Raw genomic sequence first — 21,189 nt, 5'->3', positions numbered from 1 at the left:
CACTAACGTCAGAGAAAATACACATGGGCAGCAACAGACATGGCATCAACAAAACAACAAGAAACTGGCAAACAGGAACAGCAGAGGTGGTGTATATATGGGGAACAGAACAAAGGATGGGCTAATGAGCTGATATGGAGCAGGTGTGAATAGGACTAAGTAGGAGGGAGCCAGTGGGAAAGGAACAGGCACAAGGGGGAACAGAGAGTAACTAAAGAAATACCAAACTGACAGAAAACAACTAGAAAGACACAGAATAACAAAGAAACTAAAAATAAAATTAAACAGAGGAGAGAACCTTGATAATCTCTTCATTATTAGGATTGCTGGTGAAGATTCTCAGTCATCCAGGGCATTGTCATTCCAAAAAAAGAAAATAAAACAACAATCCACTGGACTTTGTTTCCAAGTTTGAAGACATTTTGCTTCCCATCCAGGAAGCTTTTTCAGTTCAAAATGTCATGAATAGCGAGTTTCAAGTTACCTCATTTAATATATAGAGCGGGGACTATATACTGGACTTTATAGCAAACTCAATTAACTGACCGTTTGGACAGATGACTACTTTTTGCTTCCCATTGGTCAAGTAACCCCTCCTGCATGCAGTGCCTGCACCACCTTTGTTATTATTTGCTGCTGTCGGGTAGCAACAGCCTATAGCGACAGGGGGCCACTGTGAGAGCAAAAATCCCATAATGCTTTGCAAGGTGAGCTCTCAGCGTAAAGCATTTTGGGATATACCTGCCTCTTCTGATGCCTTTGTTTTCTGCTCATACACTTTGTAGAAACTTTTTCTCTCACTGCCCTCGGCAATTTTCAAAGAACCACGGTGAGAAATGTGAGCTTCAATGACTGTCTGAAACTGTAGCTCACAACACATATATGCCTGAAAGTGCGCATGTGCAGAAAAAGATTACTGGGGACGAGCACTGAGGATGGCCTTACATAAACATATTACCAGTATGATTGACAATTAGGAGGACCACTTATTTAGATTATCCCCCCGGAAATAAAAGACCGTCCTCTTTATCTTTAATATGAATTATTTTATATGTAATCTTCCTTTCTTATTTAGAATTCTTGAGAAGGTAGTTGCCGAACAAGTTTGTGACCACTCACACCATAATGAATTTTTTTAAGAATTTCAATCTTGTTTTAGAGCTCATTGTAGCACTAAAACAGCTCTGGTGAAAGTCACTAATAATCCTCTCATGGCCTCAGATAATGGACTTGTATCTGTCCTTGTCCTGTTAAATCTCAGTGTTCAGTTTCTATATTGCTTAAGCAATACAGAAATGGAATCCAGGTTGATCGTAATACTCTTTTAGAAAGAATTGAATTAAACAGTGCTTGGCTGGTTTAAATATTATTTATCTGACAGATTTCAGTCTGTTCACGGTAATTATAAATCCTCTTGATGCTTGTGGATTACCACAGGGATCAGTGCTAGGACCAATTCTCTTTATTAAATATATGCTCCAAACTGGTGGATTAATTTACACTGTTATGCTGATGATATAAAGCTATATCTGTCTATAAATCCAAATGAAACTATCCTATCACAAAGACTATAAGCATGTCTTGAAGACATAAAAGTCTGAAGGACTATTAACTTTCTGCTTCTGAATGCAGACAAAAAAAAATGTTAGTCTTTGGACCAGAGCCTATTGTAATTCATTACTATCAGAAAGTGTAATAAACTCAGAATGTATGACCCACTAATCAGGCGAGACATGCAGTGGGAAAGTTCAAAATGTTTATTAACAACAGAATGGAGATAAGCGGGAATGTGGATCTTCAGCAGAATCTAGTTAGGAACAAACGCAGTTAAATGACAATGATAATCTGAAGGAAGATGATTATCCATGTGAGTCACTTACCTGGTTTAACAGTTCAGTCCATCCTCACCGGTGAGGCAAGATCCAGTCGATGGACTGCCAACAAGATGTAGCACGGAGCTGCTCAGAGTGTCCCCGATGCAGCCTCCGTGAACAGGCAGAAGTCAGAGCCAGTCAGAAAAACAGTCCAGAAAAATAACCTGGCCAGGGGTTTCTGTTTAGAGCAGGAACAGACAGATCAAGTTTTCTAGGAATCCACAGAGCGCTCAGGCAGGTTCAGGGTGCCATGAGTTCTACAGCAAGTTCAGGCAGAAACGTTGAGATGGAAAAAGGCAAGCTCAGTAGCTGAGAGGCAGAAACAAGACATGGTATCTGGAAAACTACAGAACTTTAAACTAGCTCCCTACTCTGAGCCTAGTCAAGCAACTTGACTAGGATTCACAAGTTTAAGCTATGTTTGGATTTCTGTAAGCTATTTTTTTTTTCTTTTTTTTTCCTGCTTCAATACAGATCAGCTAAATGAGATTATGTCATTTTTGTGGAGCATGGCTTCAAAGTTTATTTTTATGTTATTGCTTTACTGCTTTGCAAGACAATGAAAATTGCCCAGTTGTAGTTTCTCGATAATTGTTGGTTTTACTGCCTGCAAAATATGATGAAACTTGCTCCTTTATTAACACAGATCAGCTTCCATCATTTTAAATTCATCTGAATTGCAGTTGTAAAACCAGAGTTAAATTTAATAATTTTTTAAAGTATCATTGATCACTGTTTTTACAAGAGGCATAGAAAAACCCACTTTTTAGGATTCTTAATGCAAACTAATCCTGAAAATAATGGATAGGATTGCAATGGCCTAGGAGGATAGCACATACATTCATTTGAGACTGCAACTAAACCAATAAAATAATGTGTATCTGAACACAACATTGGTGCCATAAATGATTTTAAAAAAACACCTTACCTCAAGACCAGTGTCACTAGGTCTGTCATAACCCTGCTTGCATTTGTTCTAACTCTGACATTACAGAACATATATCAGCAATGATATAAAAAAAGAAAGCCTCTTAAACTAAACCGAATAATAATGAATTTCTGATGGAATGTGGAAAAAAATGCCTGTATCCAGCATACATACACACACAGTCAAAGTTTTAGTGCTTAGTTTTGATTCAGCTCTTCATTAGCCACAGGGCCCAACTCCGGTTAGCTCCAGTATTAGGCTCAATTAGAACAAGATCCAATTAGAGGGCTCCTTTCCCCTGGGGCAAGGAGAGGCAGGAAATGGAGACTGAGAAATGTATAAGTCGACAACATGCGGACACAGCCAACATAAACAAACTTACTTTGTTGATCTCTGCTGTTGCTACGCAGGAGTCCTCTGGGAGTTAAAGCCCTGCTAGTCTAAGCTATGAGATAAAACAAAATAAAAAAAAAAAGCCTGGAGCGAAACATGAACTCTGTGAACACAAGGGCTCCGACACCATGAAGGGAACGTCTGGGCCCAGAAAATGAAAAGCCCACAGGCGTTTTCCATTTACAGCTAAAAATCCTGCACTAGCTTCTAGCCAAGGTTTGTATCAGACTCTCAAAATGAACACTAACATTATAGAAGGAACAAATGAGTACTTTTTCTATTGTCGCTCTATTAAATCTGCCGGTTAATAGACATATACCTTACTACTGATGGAAATCAATAATCTTGAGTTAGATAAAAGGGGATAGAAAAAAAAAGAATGAAAGCAATAACCACTGGAACAAAGGGAAGAAGGGAAAGGAGGAAGATAAAGATCCAACTTGAGATTTTCAGCTGTGAATTTCTGTCCTTCCATCAGAAAGGTTTGAGGTGGTGATGGCGGCAATGTTTAGCAAGCTGTTTGGGCTTGCCCTTGCCTCAGGCTTCTGGTGTTCCTCCCCTAGGCGGCATGTGAGGGAAATGGTGTGTGGTGCGCGGGTAAACCTTGACCTGCCTGCCAGGAGGCTGCACATGGAATGAAATGAGCACAAACAAAGCAAGGGAGAGGAGAAAGGGGAGGGGTGTCAGACAAAATTGGAGGAGGTATATTGCTTTACTTGCATCATAGCTGCACTCTTTTTGGGTGTGCATGTGTGTGTCTGTGAACCAACTCTGTCTCACAAGGAACCAAACCCACATCCATGACAAGATGCACACATCTTCCTGATTAGGAGCACTCAGGTGTTGTGGGCGGCATCCTTGCGCAAGGCGAAGATGTAATGTGAAATGCTGCATTTGCCTTCATGTTCTGCCAAGTTGTGTTTTAGGGGCAGATGGAAATCCCATTATGTCAAATGCCTAACTTGGCCCTGCAAACTCTAAAACTCCTTTTTGAAATGAGTTTCAAAGTTCTCATGGTCTTAAAAGTAATCAGGGCATATATATATGTAGAGGAACAGAAAGAGTAGCAATGCATCAACTCTTAATTTAGGCCTGTTGACAATAAAGTTTAATCTTGATAAAATACATATGTTTTCACTGTTTCCTACAACTGAAGTTTGAAATGTTTTTCTTTTTCTCAAGCCTATATAAGTAGATCCTAAATTTTTTGTAGAAATGCAATGAATTCTAACTGTGTCCATTTATCAGTTTACACAGCGAATTCTTGCAACTTTCTCCACTTAACCTGTTAGTTGGATAATTAGCTCATTCATATGTATCATGTAAATAAATATCGCAAAATATGTTCAAAATAGCACCAAATGGAGCCAAAATAGCACTTCTGCAACAGTCTGAGAAGCACAGCTCTAGCAGTGTAAGTTAACAAACCCGTGCATCATATCAGCCTGCCTACCTGTAAAAAGCCCAGCGAAATCCATTACATACTTTGAGTACAACTCATGAATGAAATAATTAGCACGGCATGCTTTTCCGCCTGGCTGGAAGTCTCTCTCGATAATGAACAAAGGAAAGGAAATTAGCTTTTGTCTCATAAAGTCACAACTTCAAAGATCCCTGCCATTGCATTAATACAGCTATAGCCTGCAGCAGAGTAGAAGATAATAAAATAAGCACCCTCACTCAGACCCCATTCCCCATCAAGGTCTTTCTCAGGACAAATACCAGGTGTTAGGCTCTTATAGACCACACACACTGCATTGCTGAAGAAGAAGAATTGGATAAAGAAGAGTTAGGCAAAACTTCCGATGTGGAACTATTTCTGTATATGATCTTAACATGCAGCTGATGTACAGTTAATCAGACTAGGTTTGGGCTTTGACCCAGGGCTTTTCCAGCTGTGCCCTCTGCGACCTTTGATGGCTGTGTTGCCTAAGTACTTTTCTAGTCAGCTGCCCTGAGGAGAATGAATGATGCACTGATCTGGTGCTGGGTCATCTGGAATAGCACTGCTACATTATAACACATCAGCAAATGTCTCAAAAATCCAGTGTTTGTAGCAAGCCATATTCTTATTGGAGGTCAAGAGAAATCTTAATCAATATGACTTACATGGATCCAGCTAAATGTTAACACTTAAAGGTGGTATGCTGTATGACACTTAAAGCTCTGAATCAAATTAGATTAAAAAAACTTTCAATGAGATTCTTTTTTAGCCAGCAGCTGTAAAAGAATGACAAACACTAAAGGAAACAGCACTGATGACCAGGGAAGGGCAAGTGTTGTCCAAGGCGCTCTCTTCTCCTATCTGCTCCTTTATCTGCCAGGATCAGTTGTTAGTGCCGGCAGTTTTCCTTTTCTGTCCTCTGGAGAGAGGTGGCTCTCAGCTGGAGAGAGCTGCCAGAGGCTATGCACTGTTTCCATTGTGTGATGAGACACAGAGGCATTGAGAGATTCAGTGCAGTTGTGCAAAGAAGGTAAGACAGGGAACACACCTTAGGGGGCGGATTCATTTTTTTTTGTCCTGAGAAAAAGTTGCTTTTCAGGGACCATTTTAGAGCTGAGACATTTGTTGTTGGGAGGACTTATTTACTTGTGCTACACTGTACTGGAGGGTATGAAAAGGCTCTTAGGTGGAATGTTTCATCTTCTATTTGGTTACAGATGTAGGTTGCCAAAGTAAACATACGCTTCACTGTTGATTTATTATATTGTGATGAGATTAAGAACAATTACCAGTGAACAAATACGGGCCTAGAAGTAATAATTGTTTAAATAGGCAATCACTGTCAATATATTTTGACTGTATTGTACTGAATAATTCAGTAATGATAACATGAATAAGGAATTACCATTGAGTTAACATATCATTTTCTGGAATGTTTTTAAATAGGAATTTAAAAGAATGAAAAACATTTGTATTCAAAATATGTGAAGAAGCAGATACTATGATGCATGTTAATGAAGAAATACCTATGTGTTAAGCAGGGTCATCAGGTTGAATAGATGAGTGTTAAGATAATTGACACAAAGTAAGCCGGCAGACATGAGAAACAAAAAATGTGCTATGAACTAACTGTTTTGTTTTTCCTGAAATATGCATGCTTTGATATGCTTTGTCTTTTCTTCTGTACATTCTATCATTTGTTTTACAGACTTATTCTTTTTCCTTAGAAAGTATTCTTAGCTCAGACTGTGTGTTAAACTGTGTCTCCTTCTTACCTTCGGAAAGACCTCCTAACCCAGAGCTGGTGAGTTTTTCTAATGTGTGTCCTACCACTTCTCTGAATGGTTAGGTCATTGGTTGAAGCTTTCTTTATTTCAAAGGGGAGTTCTTTATTTGCACCATCACTACATGCTTCTTGAAATTCGGGGTTGCTGCAAAGTCAAGTATGAAATTAAGTATGCAAGTATTTGTAAAAAAAAAAAAATATGTGCATAGCACATTTAAATTGAAATTAGCTGAAAGTGCTTTACATCATAAAACAGCAGAACAAATGTGTAGTTAAAATTAAAATAATTAAAATCATTAGAAAGATCAATCAAGCACACATCAAAACATCAGAATCATCACACAAAATTATGAAACCCCTCAACCTGATACATATGATAATCATATCGAGATTGTCAATATGTAATAAAATATTTGTTTTCATAAGAGGCTTTTCTTCTGGATTTGTTTGCAGACTACTAATTAAAGGCAGATCTAAACAGGTGGGTCTTCAGTCTTGCTTTAAAGAAATTTAGCATTTAAATTGTTCTGCAGTTTTCTGAGAGTTTGTTCCAGATTAAAGGTGCATAAAAACTGATAGATGTTTGTCCATATTTGGTTCAGGCTTTGGGGATACAAAGTGGACTGGACCAAAAGACTTAAGTGCTCTGAAAGGTTGATATGACGATAGTAGATTATTAATGTATTGATTTGCCAAATTGTTCAGTGATTTATAAACCAATAGAAGTATTTTAAAGTTTATTCTCTGAGCAACAGGTAGCCAGTAAAAGGACTTTAAAACTGGGGTGATATGCTCTATTTTTCCAGTCTTGGTGAAAACCCAAGCAGTACCATTTTGGATTAGCTGATCATTTTTTTTGGCAGGCCTGTGAAGATAAGATGAATGCAACTAAAGAGAAAAATATGGATGAGTTTCTCTATATCCTGTTTTCACATTAGCAATTTTGTTCAGTTTTGTTTCTGTTCAGATAGAGTAAGTTTTGTCACATCCATGCATTGTTTTTTTTTCTTAGCATCTGTTCAGTACATGGATAGGTTTGGAATCACCTGGTAATAAAGTGATATAGAGCTGTGTGTCATCTGCATATCTACGATAATGCATCTTATTACTTATTACAATCTGGAATGTAAATATCAAATAGAAGGTGTCCCAGGGATGAACTTTGGGGTGGTCCATTTGTGACTCTTGTCTGCTCTAAAGGAAGTTATTCAGAGCTCAGAACAAGAGGACCCAGTTTTCGAAGCCGACAGACAGATTTCTCAAAAACTTTTATTAAGAAAACGGATCTACAGCGAACAGCGAGAGCATCTAAGGCAGGAACTTCTGCAGAGAGAACAAAGGTTAGTGACCACGTCTATCTGGCAGAGGATGAAAATGAAGTGTGAGTCACTAACCTGGTCTTAAAATTCAATCCATGCCCAGAGGACAAGTTTGGTTCCAGCCTGTCGGCTGCCAACAAGACTAGGCGGACGCTGCCCAAAGAGTCCCAGATGCTGAAGTCCCAAAGACTGAAAAACAGGCAGCAGATCATATCCAAGTAGATGAAGGAAGGCAGGATAATTCAAAAGGAAAAGCCAAAGCTGGTATCAAGGAGGTGCTCAGGATTCAGAACCAGGAGATCAGAGGTCTGAAGAGGTACCGCGGGGGAATATCCAGGATATAGTCAGTAATCAGTTCCGGGTTCAATACACAGGTAGAATCCCACAGTACGAGGACAGGTCCGGCAAACATATCAGAACAGGAACAGGCGGACTCAGAGGTCTAGAGGATGAAAGGGACAGAATCAGTAAATCAGAAACACTCAGATACGCTGGAAAACTCTCACCAAAGGCTTGAATAATCTGACACTGATTACTGGAAACAGGCAGCTTAAATAGAAACTGGGGTAGGTGGATCAGATGAATTGTAATGAGAAACTGGGCATTGCTAGGAAGGTGAATGAAATGAGTAATCAGGCCAGTCATTAGCGCCAAGATCATGAAAAAGTTGCCTAATCACACAAAGCTGTTCTTAAGGTAGGATTTAAACCAGTTCAGAAGTGTGTCTGAGAGTCTGACACAGTTCTCCAGAAGCATTAATGATATATCATGGTCTAAGATCAACTCAAGGGTTCAGTAGTTTAGGCTCAGCTTACTTAGCAAACATGACTTGTTATCAGCTCTAACAAAGTAGTCATCTGTATTTGACTGTACAAAAACTAATGTGAAACAAATTGGACTGTAAATTGTTAAAAAAACAAAAAAACAAATTGACACCATAATTGAACATAATTGAACAATTTGATTTCAGCTGAATTTAGATCAGTTTTAATTCTCTATTATTGTCATGTGAATTTTTAATTGAATTGTAAAGTGGAATATAATGGTATTTGTTGTGAAATACTTTTCTTGTTTCAGTGAGATAGTGTGTTTCCAAAATGCATCTGTAAACATATCGAAGTAAATAAAATAAAGCTGAAATGACAGACACTGTCATAGTTTATTGTAAAGAAAACTTAAACAAATCTAGAATCTGTATCATTTGTAATGCACCAGAGGTGTGTGTGAATAAATATGAGCATTGGTTTTCAAAGTGCTACCAGATACACTATTTAAAAAATGTTAGGGTTTAAGTTTTTGGGTGATTCAAGTTTCTATGCAAGGCCTTTTTAAAATCTTCCTCAAATGGGGTAGGGTTAGGTTCTTCAATGACTTTCATATACCCTTTCTACATACATTAGACTGTTTTCTCATTTAATTAAGTTGATGCGTGTTTAGTTAAATGCTGAATTGGTGAAAATATATAAAAAATATTGAATAAAACTGTTGAAAATTATTAAAACTTGGCAAATTTTGCAAACATTTTTTCCCCACTGTAATAATGTCTGGACACAACTGAGGTAAGATAAAGGGGAAAAAAACCACAAAATAAACAAGACTGAAAATGTGTACACAAATGATTTATTTGATGTCAAGCTAATAATCATAGTGATATGACCTTTCTACAAATTAGTAGTTTAATTTCATGAAGCCATTATATATTTTTTTTCTGCTGGTACAATCCCTTGGAATAATAAAACCAAATGATATATAAAGAAAAAAGTAGATATTTCAGTCCTCACTCCAGTAAAATTAAATTATTTAAAATTGTATATTATTTGTACTTTGCTCTCTACTCATAAATTAATGGTCATTTTATTAATTTTAAATATAAACCAATAACATGTTTACGTCTCCAGCAATCTGACAATTTGGAGGAGCAAAGTGTGCGCATGGAAGGGGTATGGAGCTGGTTCCTTCCTATCAGGTTGTATTTCTTGTAGCGCTCTCTGGGTGGTCACTCACAGGACACTACAACCCAGTAGCAGATGACTTCCTCTCAGACTGGGAGGTTTTATGTGAAAGTGTTCCTTTTGCCAACTGTTAGTTTAAAATCTGACAGGCTACAAGACTCCCTTTGACAGGATCTATTCATCTCTAACTGTCAGCAAGAGAGAGGAGAAGGGGAATGGGGGAGGGATTAAAGAAACAGGGCGGAGAAAGAGGTGGATGAAGAGACGTGGAAGACGACAGAGAATAAATGGGAGACTGGTGTGCTTTAACAGTAGTTGAGGTTTACCTTTAGCTTTGAATCATTTTTTGATCATCCCTGCAGCAGATTTCCAAAAATTCATGTAGTGAGTGACTGAGGGAGTGCTGATGTTTTCATCACTTTGGTTTTAATTATATGTCTCACTCAGCATAGTCTTCCTTCTACCCGGCTAATTNAAAAATGTTAGGGTTTAAGTTTTTGGGTGATTCAAGTTTCTATGCAAGGCCTTTTTAAAATCTTCCTCAAATGGGGTAGGGTTAAGTTCTTCAATGACTTTCATATACCCTTTCTACATACATTAGACTGTTTTCTCATTTAATTAAGTTGATGCGTGTTTAGTTAAATGTTGAATTGGTGAAAATATATAAAAAATATTGAATAAAACTGTTGAAAATTATTAAAACTTGGCAAATTTTGCAAACATTTTTCCCCACTGTAATAATGTCTGGACACAACTGAGGTAAGATAAAGGGGAAAAAAACCACAAAATAAACAAGACTGAAAATGTGTACACAAATGATTTATTTGATGTCAAGCTAATAATCATAGTGATATGACCTTTCTACAAATTAGTAGTTTAATTTCATGAAGCCATTATATATATTTTTTTTCTGCTGGTACAATCCCTTGGAATAATAAAACCAAATGATATATAAAGAAAAAAGTAGATATTTCAGTCCTCACTCCAGTAAAATTAAATTATTTAAAATTGTATATTATTTGTACTTTGCTCTCTACTCATAAATTAATGATCATTTTATTAATTTTAAATATAAACCAATAACATGTTTACGTCTCCAGCAATCTGACAATTTGGAGGAGCAAAGTGTGCGCATGGAAGGGGTATGGAGCTGGTTCCTTCCTATCAGGTTGTATTTCTTGTAGCGCTCTCTGGGTGGTCACTCACAGGACACTACAACCCAGTAGCAGATGACTTCCTCTCAGACTGGGAGGTTTTATGTGAAAGTGTTCCTTTTGCCAACTGTTAGTTTAAAATCTGACAGGCTACAAGACTCCCTTTGACAGGATCTATTCATCTCTAACTGTCAGCAAGAGAGAGGAGAAGGGGAATGGGGGAGGGATTAAAGAAACAGGGCGGAGAAAGAGGTGGATGAAGAGACGTGGAAGACGACAGAGAATAAATGGGAGACTGGTGTGCTTTAACAGTAGTTGAGGTTTACCTTTAGCTTTGAATCATTTTTTGATCATCCCTGCAGCAGATTTCCAAAAATTCATGTAGTGAGTGACTGAGGGAGTGCTGATGTTTTCATCACTTTGGTTTTAATTATATGTCTCACTCAGCATAGTCTTCCTTCTACCCGGCTAATTTAGATTGAGATCCTTCCAGGCTTTCCCCTATCTTTCATTTCCCTCCCCTCCTTCTCTCCTCTCTGCATCACATCAGCCTCTTTGTAGAAAAAAAAGAGGAAGGAGAAAAAAAAAACCTTCATGTCTGTGACTTTCTTGCCCTCCAGCATATGAAGCCCTCTTTTATTTTGATCATCGCAGCACAATGGATTCATGCCATTCTGGCAACTTTATTCAGTATCAGCTCAAATTTACATACTGCTTAACAAGTTTGTGCGTGACTGTTGATGCCTCTGATCAAAGTGCTTTTGGAAATCTTTCTCATCTGATTTTTCTCTCCCCCTTCCCGTCCTTCATTTCGAATGCATGCTGCAGACAGGCATCTTTAACTCAGGGGCAAAGAAAGGTAACCTTACTGCTGCACAAGCCCAAATGTCATCCAACAAGAAGGGCTCATGTCCTGGGGATAAGGATAATGTAATCTAAGCAGTATACAGTGTATGACTGTGTGTCTTTGAGTCTGTCTTTGCACTCGCCTCAGTGTTTGTTGCAGGCTTGGGTTTGGGGGCGTAGAGAGACAGGGGGATGACAAAAGTCAAAGCAGTCATGTGTCATTTTTGGTGCTGAAGGGCTGGGACCTGCCTGCGGGGCTGTCCTCTCTGTCAGACGCACTCAGATATCTGTGCTGTCTCTTTCTTTTGCTCTCTCCATCCTTCTCTCTGTCTTTATCTGATGCACGGGCATATACGCAGCTGTACGTCTGTGCGCTAATGCGCTGTTTAATGTCTTAGGAGCTATAAAAGCAGAGGTGGAACACCATATTCCAATAATACCTCACTTAAAAGCAGATGTTATACCATAACAAGTCAGTTGACACACACAAAATAAAATGTTTAATTTTTTGAGATGCTCAGATTTGTCATATGCAATCTAAAGCATAAATCAGTCTTTTAATCAAGATATAAAAGGTTAAGCTTCAAAGCAATGGCTCATGAAATTCCCATGAGAATAAAACAGCAGGAATCAAAGGTGGAAGGGCTCTGGCAACCTATTTATTATATGGACACACGTGCACATACATGGGCACCAGTGTAAACAACAATACTGCACACATTAAATAACTAAAAGAGAAAAATGGATTCAAAAATACAATGAAAACAGGGTGTGGGTGGAAAGAGTGGAATCGTGGGAATGCAAGATTGCACCTCCCTCAGGCACTCAAATTATCCTATGGGCCGATGGTTCCTCCTTATGCGTCGGCTGACATTTTCCTGTAACCCCATCCCGAGTAATGCTATGTGATGTGTGTGACTGGCTTCTGCCATGGCCCTGAGAGGCCATGAAGCCCAGGGGCCATTTGCTCGCTGCCTGCAGCATCCTGGGAATTGTTTATTTTAGCTCTGTCTGCCGCCCTTTTTTTCTTCCCTTTTCGCCTCTCCTTCTCATTTTGTCGTCGCTCCTGTTCTCCCTGTCTAGGCTAGAGGTGTCTACTTTCAATTAGAGGAGGGTTGCACTCTTGAGTATTCTTCTGGGAGACAAAACCCACAGACAGGTGACCCTTGAGGGGTAACTCAAAACCAAGCCTTCGGTCTTTTCATGCAAACTGTTAATATTCCGGTACTATTCAGGGGACATGAAGGTAATGACAACAGAAGATGCTGCCGGTGTGTGTTACTCAGCTGTATATGTTTCTCAGTGAGAAAAGACTGGAGGGAGCGTTCAGAAGGAAAACAGTAGAAAATCAATGTACGCCGCAAAACTGTGAGGCAGGGGAAGCAAAAGAGAGAGCTTTAAGGACAGAGAAGATAAGATGTGTGATAGGAGATAATAGAGTGATATTCAAAATATACCCTGGAGGTAGAAGTTAAAAGAGAACATTAAAAGAAAACATATTTAGATTACTTATGGATGTGTAAAGCCCGTATGAGCCAATATGTGCAAACTTTGCCTCATATTGATGCAGAGCTCCTTCCCCCAAGGGCATGAGAGGAGGCAGCCCAATTTGCTCTACACAAATATAGTGTATTTCTGTGTGTAACTGTCGACATGTGACGCGCAGAAAAGGGACAGTGTTGAGAGCGTAGCCTTTTATGACCCAACACACTCTGACAGCTCGGCCATGGCTCGAGGACACGAGCAATGTTGCTTTTTCATCTGACAATTTTGAGCAAAACAACTCCCACTCGATAGATTCAATTGTTTCGGACTGCCTCTGTTGCTGTGAGCTGAGGACCAGAGACAAAAACATGTCAGCGGCCAGTGGATTCTGCTCCCTGTTAGCTGGAGAAGTCACACTGTCAATCTGCAGGGCGGGAAGTGAGAGAAAATGTAAGCGATATGATGCTGGCTGTTTTTATGCAACACTGCCCTCTGCTGGTTCAGGAGGGGAGGAGCAGAACAGGTAAATCCTACAGCTTTCAAAGAGGTGATGGATTGATACAACAGGTCTTTGTTAATCTGGAAAAGCTCTTGAATTGGCTTATATAATTTTTAATGTGAATAAAACAGTAATAATATGTAAAGATGTTTACAGACTCTGAATATTTTGTCAAATCAAAACATTTTAATTTTAGATGAACTTCCTGTTGACAATTTTTTAAATTCTATTACCATAGTTTGCAGACTTAAAACATCAGAAATTGAGTTTGACATTTAAAATATAAATATTTGTTTATGTTTTATTTTCTTTATCGAGTGAAAACCCACTGCTAAATAAGGACTGGTGCTCCTTATGTGCACTAAGAAGAATTAGAGCAGATCCTTCCTCCCAGCAGCTGCCAACAAATCCCTGCTCCCAACAAATTAAAGAAGTTGTTTTATCCTTTTTGTTAGTTGCACTGGATTTTTCTTATTTCTCTTGTTTTTCAATATGCAGTTGCAACGCCTGAATGTCCTCACTGTAGGATTGTAAGTAATTATTCTATCCCCTACTATCTCAAGCATCAATGTGCTTTTGCACGAAAAAATAAAAAGTGCAATACTTTTCCATTGAGACCACTTTACACTTACTTGTGAAGATGATCCAAAGGAACTTGTTACGTTCAGAGATCACTCAACTAATAAGTCGACCCTTGGTATTCAACAGCAGAGTAAATACAGCTGTTCTGAGGTATTTTAAAGAACATTAGCCCTACCACTTAAAATGGGAGGCTGTGTAGGAAATGGTTATGGCCATGGTTACTACTGGAATGACAATCTCTAGGTAGATTACCTCAATGACAAACTTTTTATTCTGTAGGAAAACACTGTGTATGTTGGAAAATTAAAGGTGGACATCCCAAAGATCACAGAAATGAAGTAAAACATTGGGTAGGTAGCATTATGCTGTAGAATGTAATGACTCACCTTCCAATAGGACAAAGACCCTAAACATACATAGAAATGTTTAAGTCAAAGCCCGACCTGTCCAGGGTGAACCCCACCTCTCACCCATTGACAGCTTGAGATGGCACCAGCACCCCTCAGAACCCCACTCAGAATAAATGTGATGAAAAATGGCTGGAAGTCAAAGCCCAGGCCAAAAATCCACTGAGAATCTGTAGCAAGACTTCTGAAGTAATTTAACAAACACTTATTCAATTAATTCAACTGAGCTTGCAACAGTTTGTTTCAAAGAACTGCTATATTTCAGACACTAAATGTGATTAAATAAAATATAACCAGATTGCTGGTACAAACTGTCAATATGTAAAATTGTTCCAAGTTATTTTCACCCTTTATTTGAACCTGAAGACATTATTGTTGAAGAAACCTTACATAATGTGCATCGTTCTAATTATGGCCACAGGGTTTTACATTAGAATGAAAAAAAAAAAAATGTGTGAAACCTGGAAGTATTGTTGAGTATCACACGAGAAATTTGACTACCAAGGGTAAACACAAATACTCTTTATCCCTACAAAAATGAACAAAACAGTTAATTTATATAGTAATTATACTACATGTGGATATCTAATGGGATAAAGTACTACTAGTATTTCCCTTTTTGCACATAACTGGCCTACAAGAACAGTCTGTGTGCAATAGTGCAGCGTTGACGGCTTGCAGGACTGCAGACTTGCTTGGAGAGTGCATGTCCCCAGGCCTTGTTCTTCTCTCAATGACCTCTGGTGAAGCCATTATTTTCTGCATTAATGATGAGCAGCAGCCAGCGATGAGAGAGATGGACTTTGTCCTGAGGCATAGCAGCGCTGATTGTGGGCAACAGCAATGCGAAGAAAAAAAAAAAGGTAAAGAAATAAAAAGAAAACTCTTCTCATAAGCAGTTGAAAAGGACAAAATCTTAGCAGCAGGAAAGAATAAGTTGCACCTGCTTCATTGACCGCAGGAATCAGATGACTCTCGCTAAAGTATTACACAGGAAGAGGTTACTAACATGTTAACTACAGCCTTTTGTTATCCATTCATTCCTTTAAACATGAATACTATATCTAGGAAAATAGTGATGGGCAATTAATGTGATTAATCAACAGAAAATGAATAATTTCCTAGGGCTTCATGGTTGGAAACTGATTAGAAGCCAAATTGATCCATATAATCAGGACAAAAAATGAACTTCCAACAACTACCAAACAAGATGACAAGTGGAGTTGTCGTAGTTAAGGCACCAACTCAGGAAATCCTGGCTCGGGGATGACTCTAAATGAAGGACTTTAGCATTCACCATTATGTCTTTGGTAGGAGTCAGAGGGAACCCCCGGGGCACTTCAGCGCAGCACGGCACAACTTTTCAAAGGGCTCCAGATTAAAGTCACTGAAAGTTCCCACTGGGGTCTGAGGCCAGGATCCCATTAAGCAGCCCAACCACACCGCCGGCCATAATTGTGTCGTTGAGAATTCAGAGCAGTGGTTGCTTGATAAGCGAATTTAGGGTGAAAGAAAAAAAGCAGAGGCTTAAAAAAAAAAAAGGAAAGGGGGGGAGGGGTCTTGTGTGGCCACCTTTATACCCTTCATTTGCCTGCCACTAATTTGTTTTAAACGACTGAGGGAAAGGTGAGCTCTTTATGAAGCAGACACTATTTTCAGCTCAGTGACAGAATGCTGATAGATGGAAAACACTTTATCCCCAGACTACACTCCTGCTAGTCGTCTCTATCATGGTACATGCCTTGCAGTGGAGTAATCAATATAATGGGTAAGAAAATTTTCTTTCAAGTGAATGTTTGAAAATAAAGCTTGTGTTATGATGAATGATAATAATGTTGCTCTAACACAAACCTAAGCAGTAAATGTGACAAATGCAAAAACATTAAGAAATCCACTTTTATTTATATTATGGTTTTATGCCATGTAGAATTGGACATTTGAACATCTTGCATGTTGAGAGAAAATTCTCTAAGGCGGGCAAAGATCTAAATCCTAACTTGAGAACTGCACATCTGAACATACAAATTAGAAGTTAGCAGTGGACAAACCTAGCAACTTTGCATTAATAGGTGCATCCAAACTTGTCTTTTTGACAGCCTTAAAATACAGGATTTTGTCCGCTTTTCTACTATAGAATCAACCATCAATGTTGGAAAATTTTCTAGCAGTATCAGAATCTCAAGTTATGATTAAGCTCAGTATAAGAAAACAAATGAGGAAATGATTTGAAACTAACATCCTGAAACCAAAAGATACAACTGTAATCCAAGTGCAATAAAGCAAAGATTAGGTCAACAGCTTTAAGTGGATTTTTTCTGCTTTTTCTTCTCCGCTTCCTCTTCTTTTTCTTTCTCTATCTCGGCCACCAGGGTCTCTATTTCCTTGGATTCCAAAATCTATAAATACATGGGAAAACAATGGGTAGCTTTTGCAGGAGCTTAAATAAATAACATCCGATATACATTACCGGGTAAACTTCTTGCTTACCTTGAGCGGCTGGTTTCGTCTTATTACAGCAAGTTCAATATTCTTTCCTCCCGACTGCACAACCTGTGATCAATTAAGGGATAGTTGGCAATCAAAAATTATAAAAAAAAAAAAAAAAAAAAAAAAGAAGGATAATGATAAAATTGTTTGGAAAAGTCCTAAAATATCTAAAACGTTACAATTTTACATCAAGTCACAAAGGTTTTTAGTTGTGTAAATAACAGATGTAAACATATTTCGATAGATCCTCCAAATTTTCTGTTTATTAACCCCCTTTTTTGTCCAGATAACTTTCCCAATTTTCAAGCAGGTTTTCTAACATGTTGGACTTTTGAGCATAAATCACTTGTATATTCCAGAAATAATGTGCTCTTTTATTATAGGCTTTACTTTTCAGGCAAACCAACTTCGCTGAGATACTATTTACAATACATAGATACCGCTGATGTATTAAATTAGATTTCTCATCTATGGTAAACAAATATAGTTAAATAAATTGATATTCTGTGAAACCTACATTTTGTTTGTAGATATAAATTTAATGTAATAGAATTATAAGAAAGCATTTTAAGTAAATCAAGCAGATACAAGACAATATGACCTTACCTCAAGCAAAGCTTTGATGGCCAACTTAATGGCCTCATTGTCCCCAGCGATGGCTTCATCCGTATAATTCTTCTCCAAGAACTCCCTTACAGTTTTCGCACTGCGGCCGATTGCATTTGCCTGGATGTTTTACACAAAGTTCCACAACCAAATCAATGGTAATCATTTTCAAACATGCCCTGTGCGTGTGACACATGCAAAAAGAAGAAAGTAATGAACTTTAAAATCCACCGACCTTCCAGGCATGGTATGTCCCTGATGGGTCTGTCTGATACAGTCTAGGGGTTCCATCATAGTCAAAGCCAACAATTAATGCAGAGATTCCAAATGGCCGACGTCCATTGCTTTGAGTGTATCGCTAAAAAACATTAAAGATGGTGAAATACTCAAGAGGGATACAAGTTCAAACTGAGGCCTTTGTGGCGTCCTCGTTGCTCCAGTCTAATTTTTCAATGCTCAAAAAAATTATAGAAAACTACATTTTAATGGCAAGAATGTGAAATACCTGCTTCAGTGTTGCAATGTATCTTGTGATATATTCCACTGTGACAGGATCTTCAACTGTTAGCCTGTGGCTCTGGCACTCAACCCGAGCTCTGTTTATCACAATGCGGGCATCTGCTGTCAGACCTTAAAAGAAACAAAGCAGAATTTAAACAAGAGATAGAAATTGTATAAGGTATAAAAGTCTATATTGCAATGCGTTTCGTGCCATTATCTATTTCAGAAAGAAAATGACTGCATTATGTAAATGTCAAAAAGAAACAGATTTCTGAGGTACCTGCAAAAGCCATGCAGACATGCTCGTCCAGTGCACAGATCTTGCGAACAGTCCTTTCTTCCTGCAACTTCGCAACCGATTTCTTCTCCACACCAAGAACAACAATGTCTTTCCCTCGGATTCCAACCTGAACAAAAGAAACAGGACAAATGTAGGTTTCATTTCCTAATTATGCAGCATCAAATATCTTATATGTAGGTGTGTGCAAGTGATGATGCAATCACACATGAGAAGCAAAACTATGAAGTCTATTTTCAACTGCAAGTCGGCTTGTTTCAGGAATGAAGTCAAAACTTAACACGATTTCAATATTTATAAAATCGAGACTAAGTGCCATTAATTTACCAAGAAAATTGTATTTTGTGGCTACTCAACAGCACGTTTTGCCTAGTTTGTTAAGTCGTAACTTTGTGCATTATCACTGGCATTGAGCAAGCTGGCATAACATTACACAGAGATGCAGAAACTAGACCCAAACACCTCCTGTTTGTAGAGATTAATTTTTTTTAAAAGAACTGCAATAGAAAGAGAAAACTTTGCAACAGTTTTCTGAGTGGAAGTTTAACCCCTTCAGGTCTGAAATATAAGATTATCTTTGTTCATAAATAATGCATTAGCTTTACTCACACTTGAAAAAGATGTAGATTTAACTAAAACCATACATGCTGTGTGTTGATATAATGTTACATTTATAGACCAAAAGTAATTTGATACCTTGGATTTAGGCAATACCCTCAAGGCTTTTTTCTGCATTTGACATCTTATACATCTAGGTTAGAATAATTGTGTTTCAAATCACCGACAGATTGATTGCTGTATTTCCAAATTACATCCAATCAACAACTGTCTGGCATGTTATTCTTTTATTTTTATTTTGTTTTTTGACTTTGTCACTTGGTGACAGGGCAGACAAAAGTGGAGACTTCTATAATACTCTTCCTTGCACATTATTTACTTTGCAGAATCTTCAAAATTAAGTTTATATTGGGTGTTTTACAAAAGAAGACAAAGTTTGGATTAAAGGTCTGAAGATTTTAAGCCATTTAGAAATTGTATTACTTATTTTGCATCTCAATTTCCAATTTCTTTTCATACGTTATGTCTTTAATGAATGCAATGTGGAATTGAAGCAGATTTTTTTTCTAAATAAAAGCGGATTCAGATTTATTAGATTCCTTGCAATGCTCTACAAAAACGCTTTCTCATCTGTGACTGCTACTAAATAATTTTCAAGATGCCATCGCGTTTAAGTTAGATTTTGTATAGAAGGCGAGAAAGGCAGCATTTATATAATGCTGTAGATGAGACAACGAATACTCCATATAACCCAGAAACTATAGTTTTGCCTAAATGTAATCATCTTTAATAGTCCAACATCACGATTACTTTCTTCCAGTGTCCCGTTTTTTTAAAATCAAATACAAACCGAAACTACCGTGAGAGTGACACAGCGACAAAATGCTAACGATGCTAGCATAAACATCGCCCCAACTGAACTATTAGGACAGGTCAACAGTCCAAATATAATATTTGGTCACAACAATGTCCCATATCTAAAAGAAAAAATGTATATTAAACTGGTTAACGAATAAAGACTATTTTGTGGCGGCTAGCTTCTGTGCTAACAGATGCTGACCACGTTAGCTTTTGCATCAATTCAATGCACCGACTTACCGCAGTGGAACCTTTCTTTACAGCTTCCTGGGCATACTCTACTTGAAAGAGATGACCATCGGGAGAAAATACAGTAATGGCTCTATCATATCTTGCTGCCATTTTGCTGCAAGACAAACTAGTGGAGACGAAAGTAGTAAAAGCTCAACTTGATTCAGCTAGTTAGCAACAAGCGTGGAAATGCGCATGCGCGTCACCCACTAACGGCGGATACTTTTTTTTTTCTTCCAAATCTTTATTTATATTTATATACAAAACAACGTATCAAAGCACACTTTAAACCTAAAAAGGGAAATGTAATGCGTTTAACTAAGCAGGCAAAGAAAATAGAGAACAGTCACGAAAAACAATTTGAAGATAAAACGAAGGACCGAGTACAGACAATATTAAGGATTTTCTCTACAGTAAACTAGACATGCTGGAAATTAATAAGGTCTTCACAAATCTGGACTCGTGAAAAGAAAAGGATTAAATACATTTTTTAAAGATAGTTTGATTCTCGCCATCTTATCATAAACGAAATTAAAGGTGTAGTAGAAATATATTTGGTAAATTTTTCTGCTACTAAAATACAGAAGAGGATTAGGGCCACTGAAAAATGTAAAAAAAAAAAAAAAAAAGGTAAACTGATTTTTGCATCTTATTTCAGTATAATATGAGAAAAAAGTCAGAATTCCTACCTTTTCCTCAAAATTTTGACTTGAATCCCAGAATTCTGACTTTTTATTAGAATTCTGACTTTTTTCTCAGAATTCTGACTTGAATATTGGAATTCTGACTTAAATCTTAGAATGTTGACTTTATTCTCAGAATTTTGATTTTTTTTTCCCTCAGAATTCTGGCTTTATTCTCAGAATGAAGATCTTATTCTCAGAATTCTGACTTTTTTCTCAGAAGTCTGACTTTAAACTCAGAATTCTGACAATGTATTTTTTTATTATATATATATATATATATATATATATATATATA

The 21,189-nt window shown here is 37.7% G+C and overlaps 1 protein-coding gene across 1 annotated transcript; it reads right to left on the bottom strand.

The window, feature by feature from the left end:
* Positions 1-16,557: 16,557 nt before the first annotated feature.
* On the bottom strand, positions 16,558-20,437 carry psma8 (proteasome subunit alpha 8). Its single transcript, XM_015372495.1, has 7 exons — positions 20,218-20,437; positions 18,544-18,670; positions 18,268-18,392; positions 17,998-18,120; positions 17,763-17,882; positions 17,157-17,219; positions 16,558-17,065 (listed from the first exon to the last, which is right to left on the bottom strand). Exons 1-7 carry the CDS (start codon positions 20,317-20,319, stop codon positions 16,970-16,972), a joined length of 756 nt encoding a protein of 251 aa, XP_015227981.1. The 5' UTR covers positions 20,320-20,437; the 3' UTR covers positions 16,558-16,969.
* Between the last annotated feature and the right edge of the window lie 752 nt (positions 20,438-21,189).

The sequence above is a fragment of the Cyprinodon variegatus genome, unplaced genomic scaffold (genome assembly GCF_000732505.1).
Source record: "Cyprinodon variegatus isolate N-32 unplaced genomic scaffold, C_variegatus-1.0 Scaffold73, whole genome shotgun sequence".
In the NCBI taxonomy this organism is placed as follows: domain Eukaryota; kingdom Metazoa; phylum Chordata; class Actinopteri; order Cyprinodontiformes; family Cyprinodontidae; genus Cyprinodon; species Cyprinodon variegatus.
This window is presented reverse-complemented; position numbering and strand designations above follow the sequence as displayed.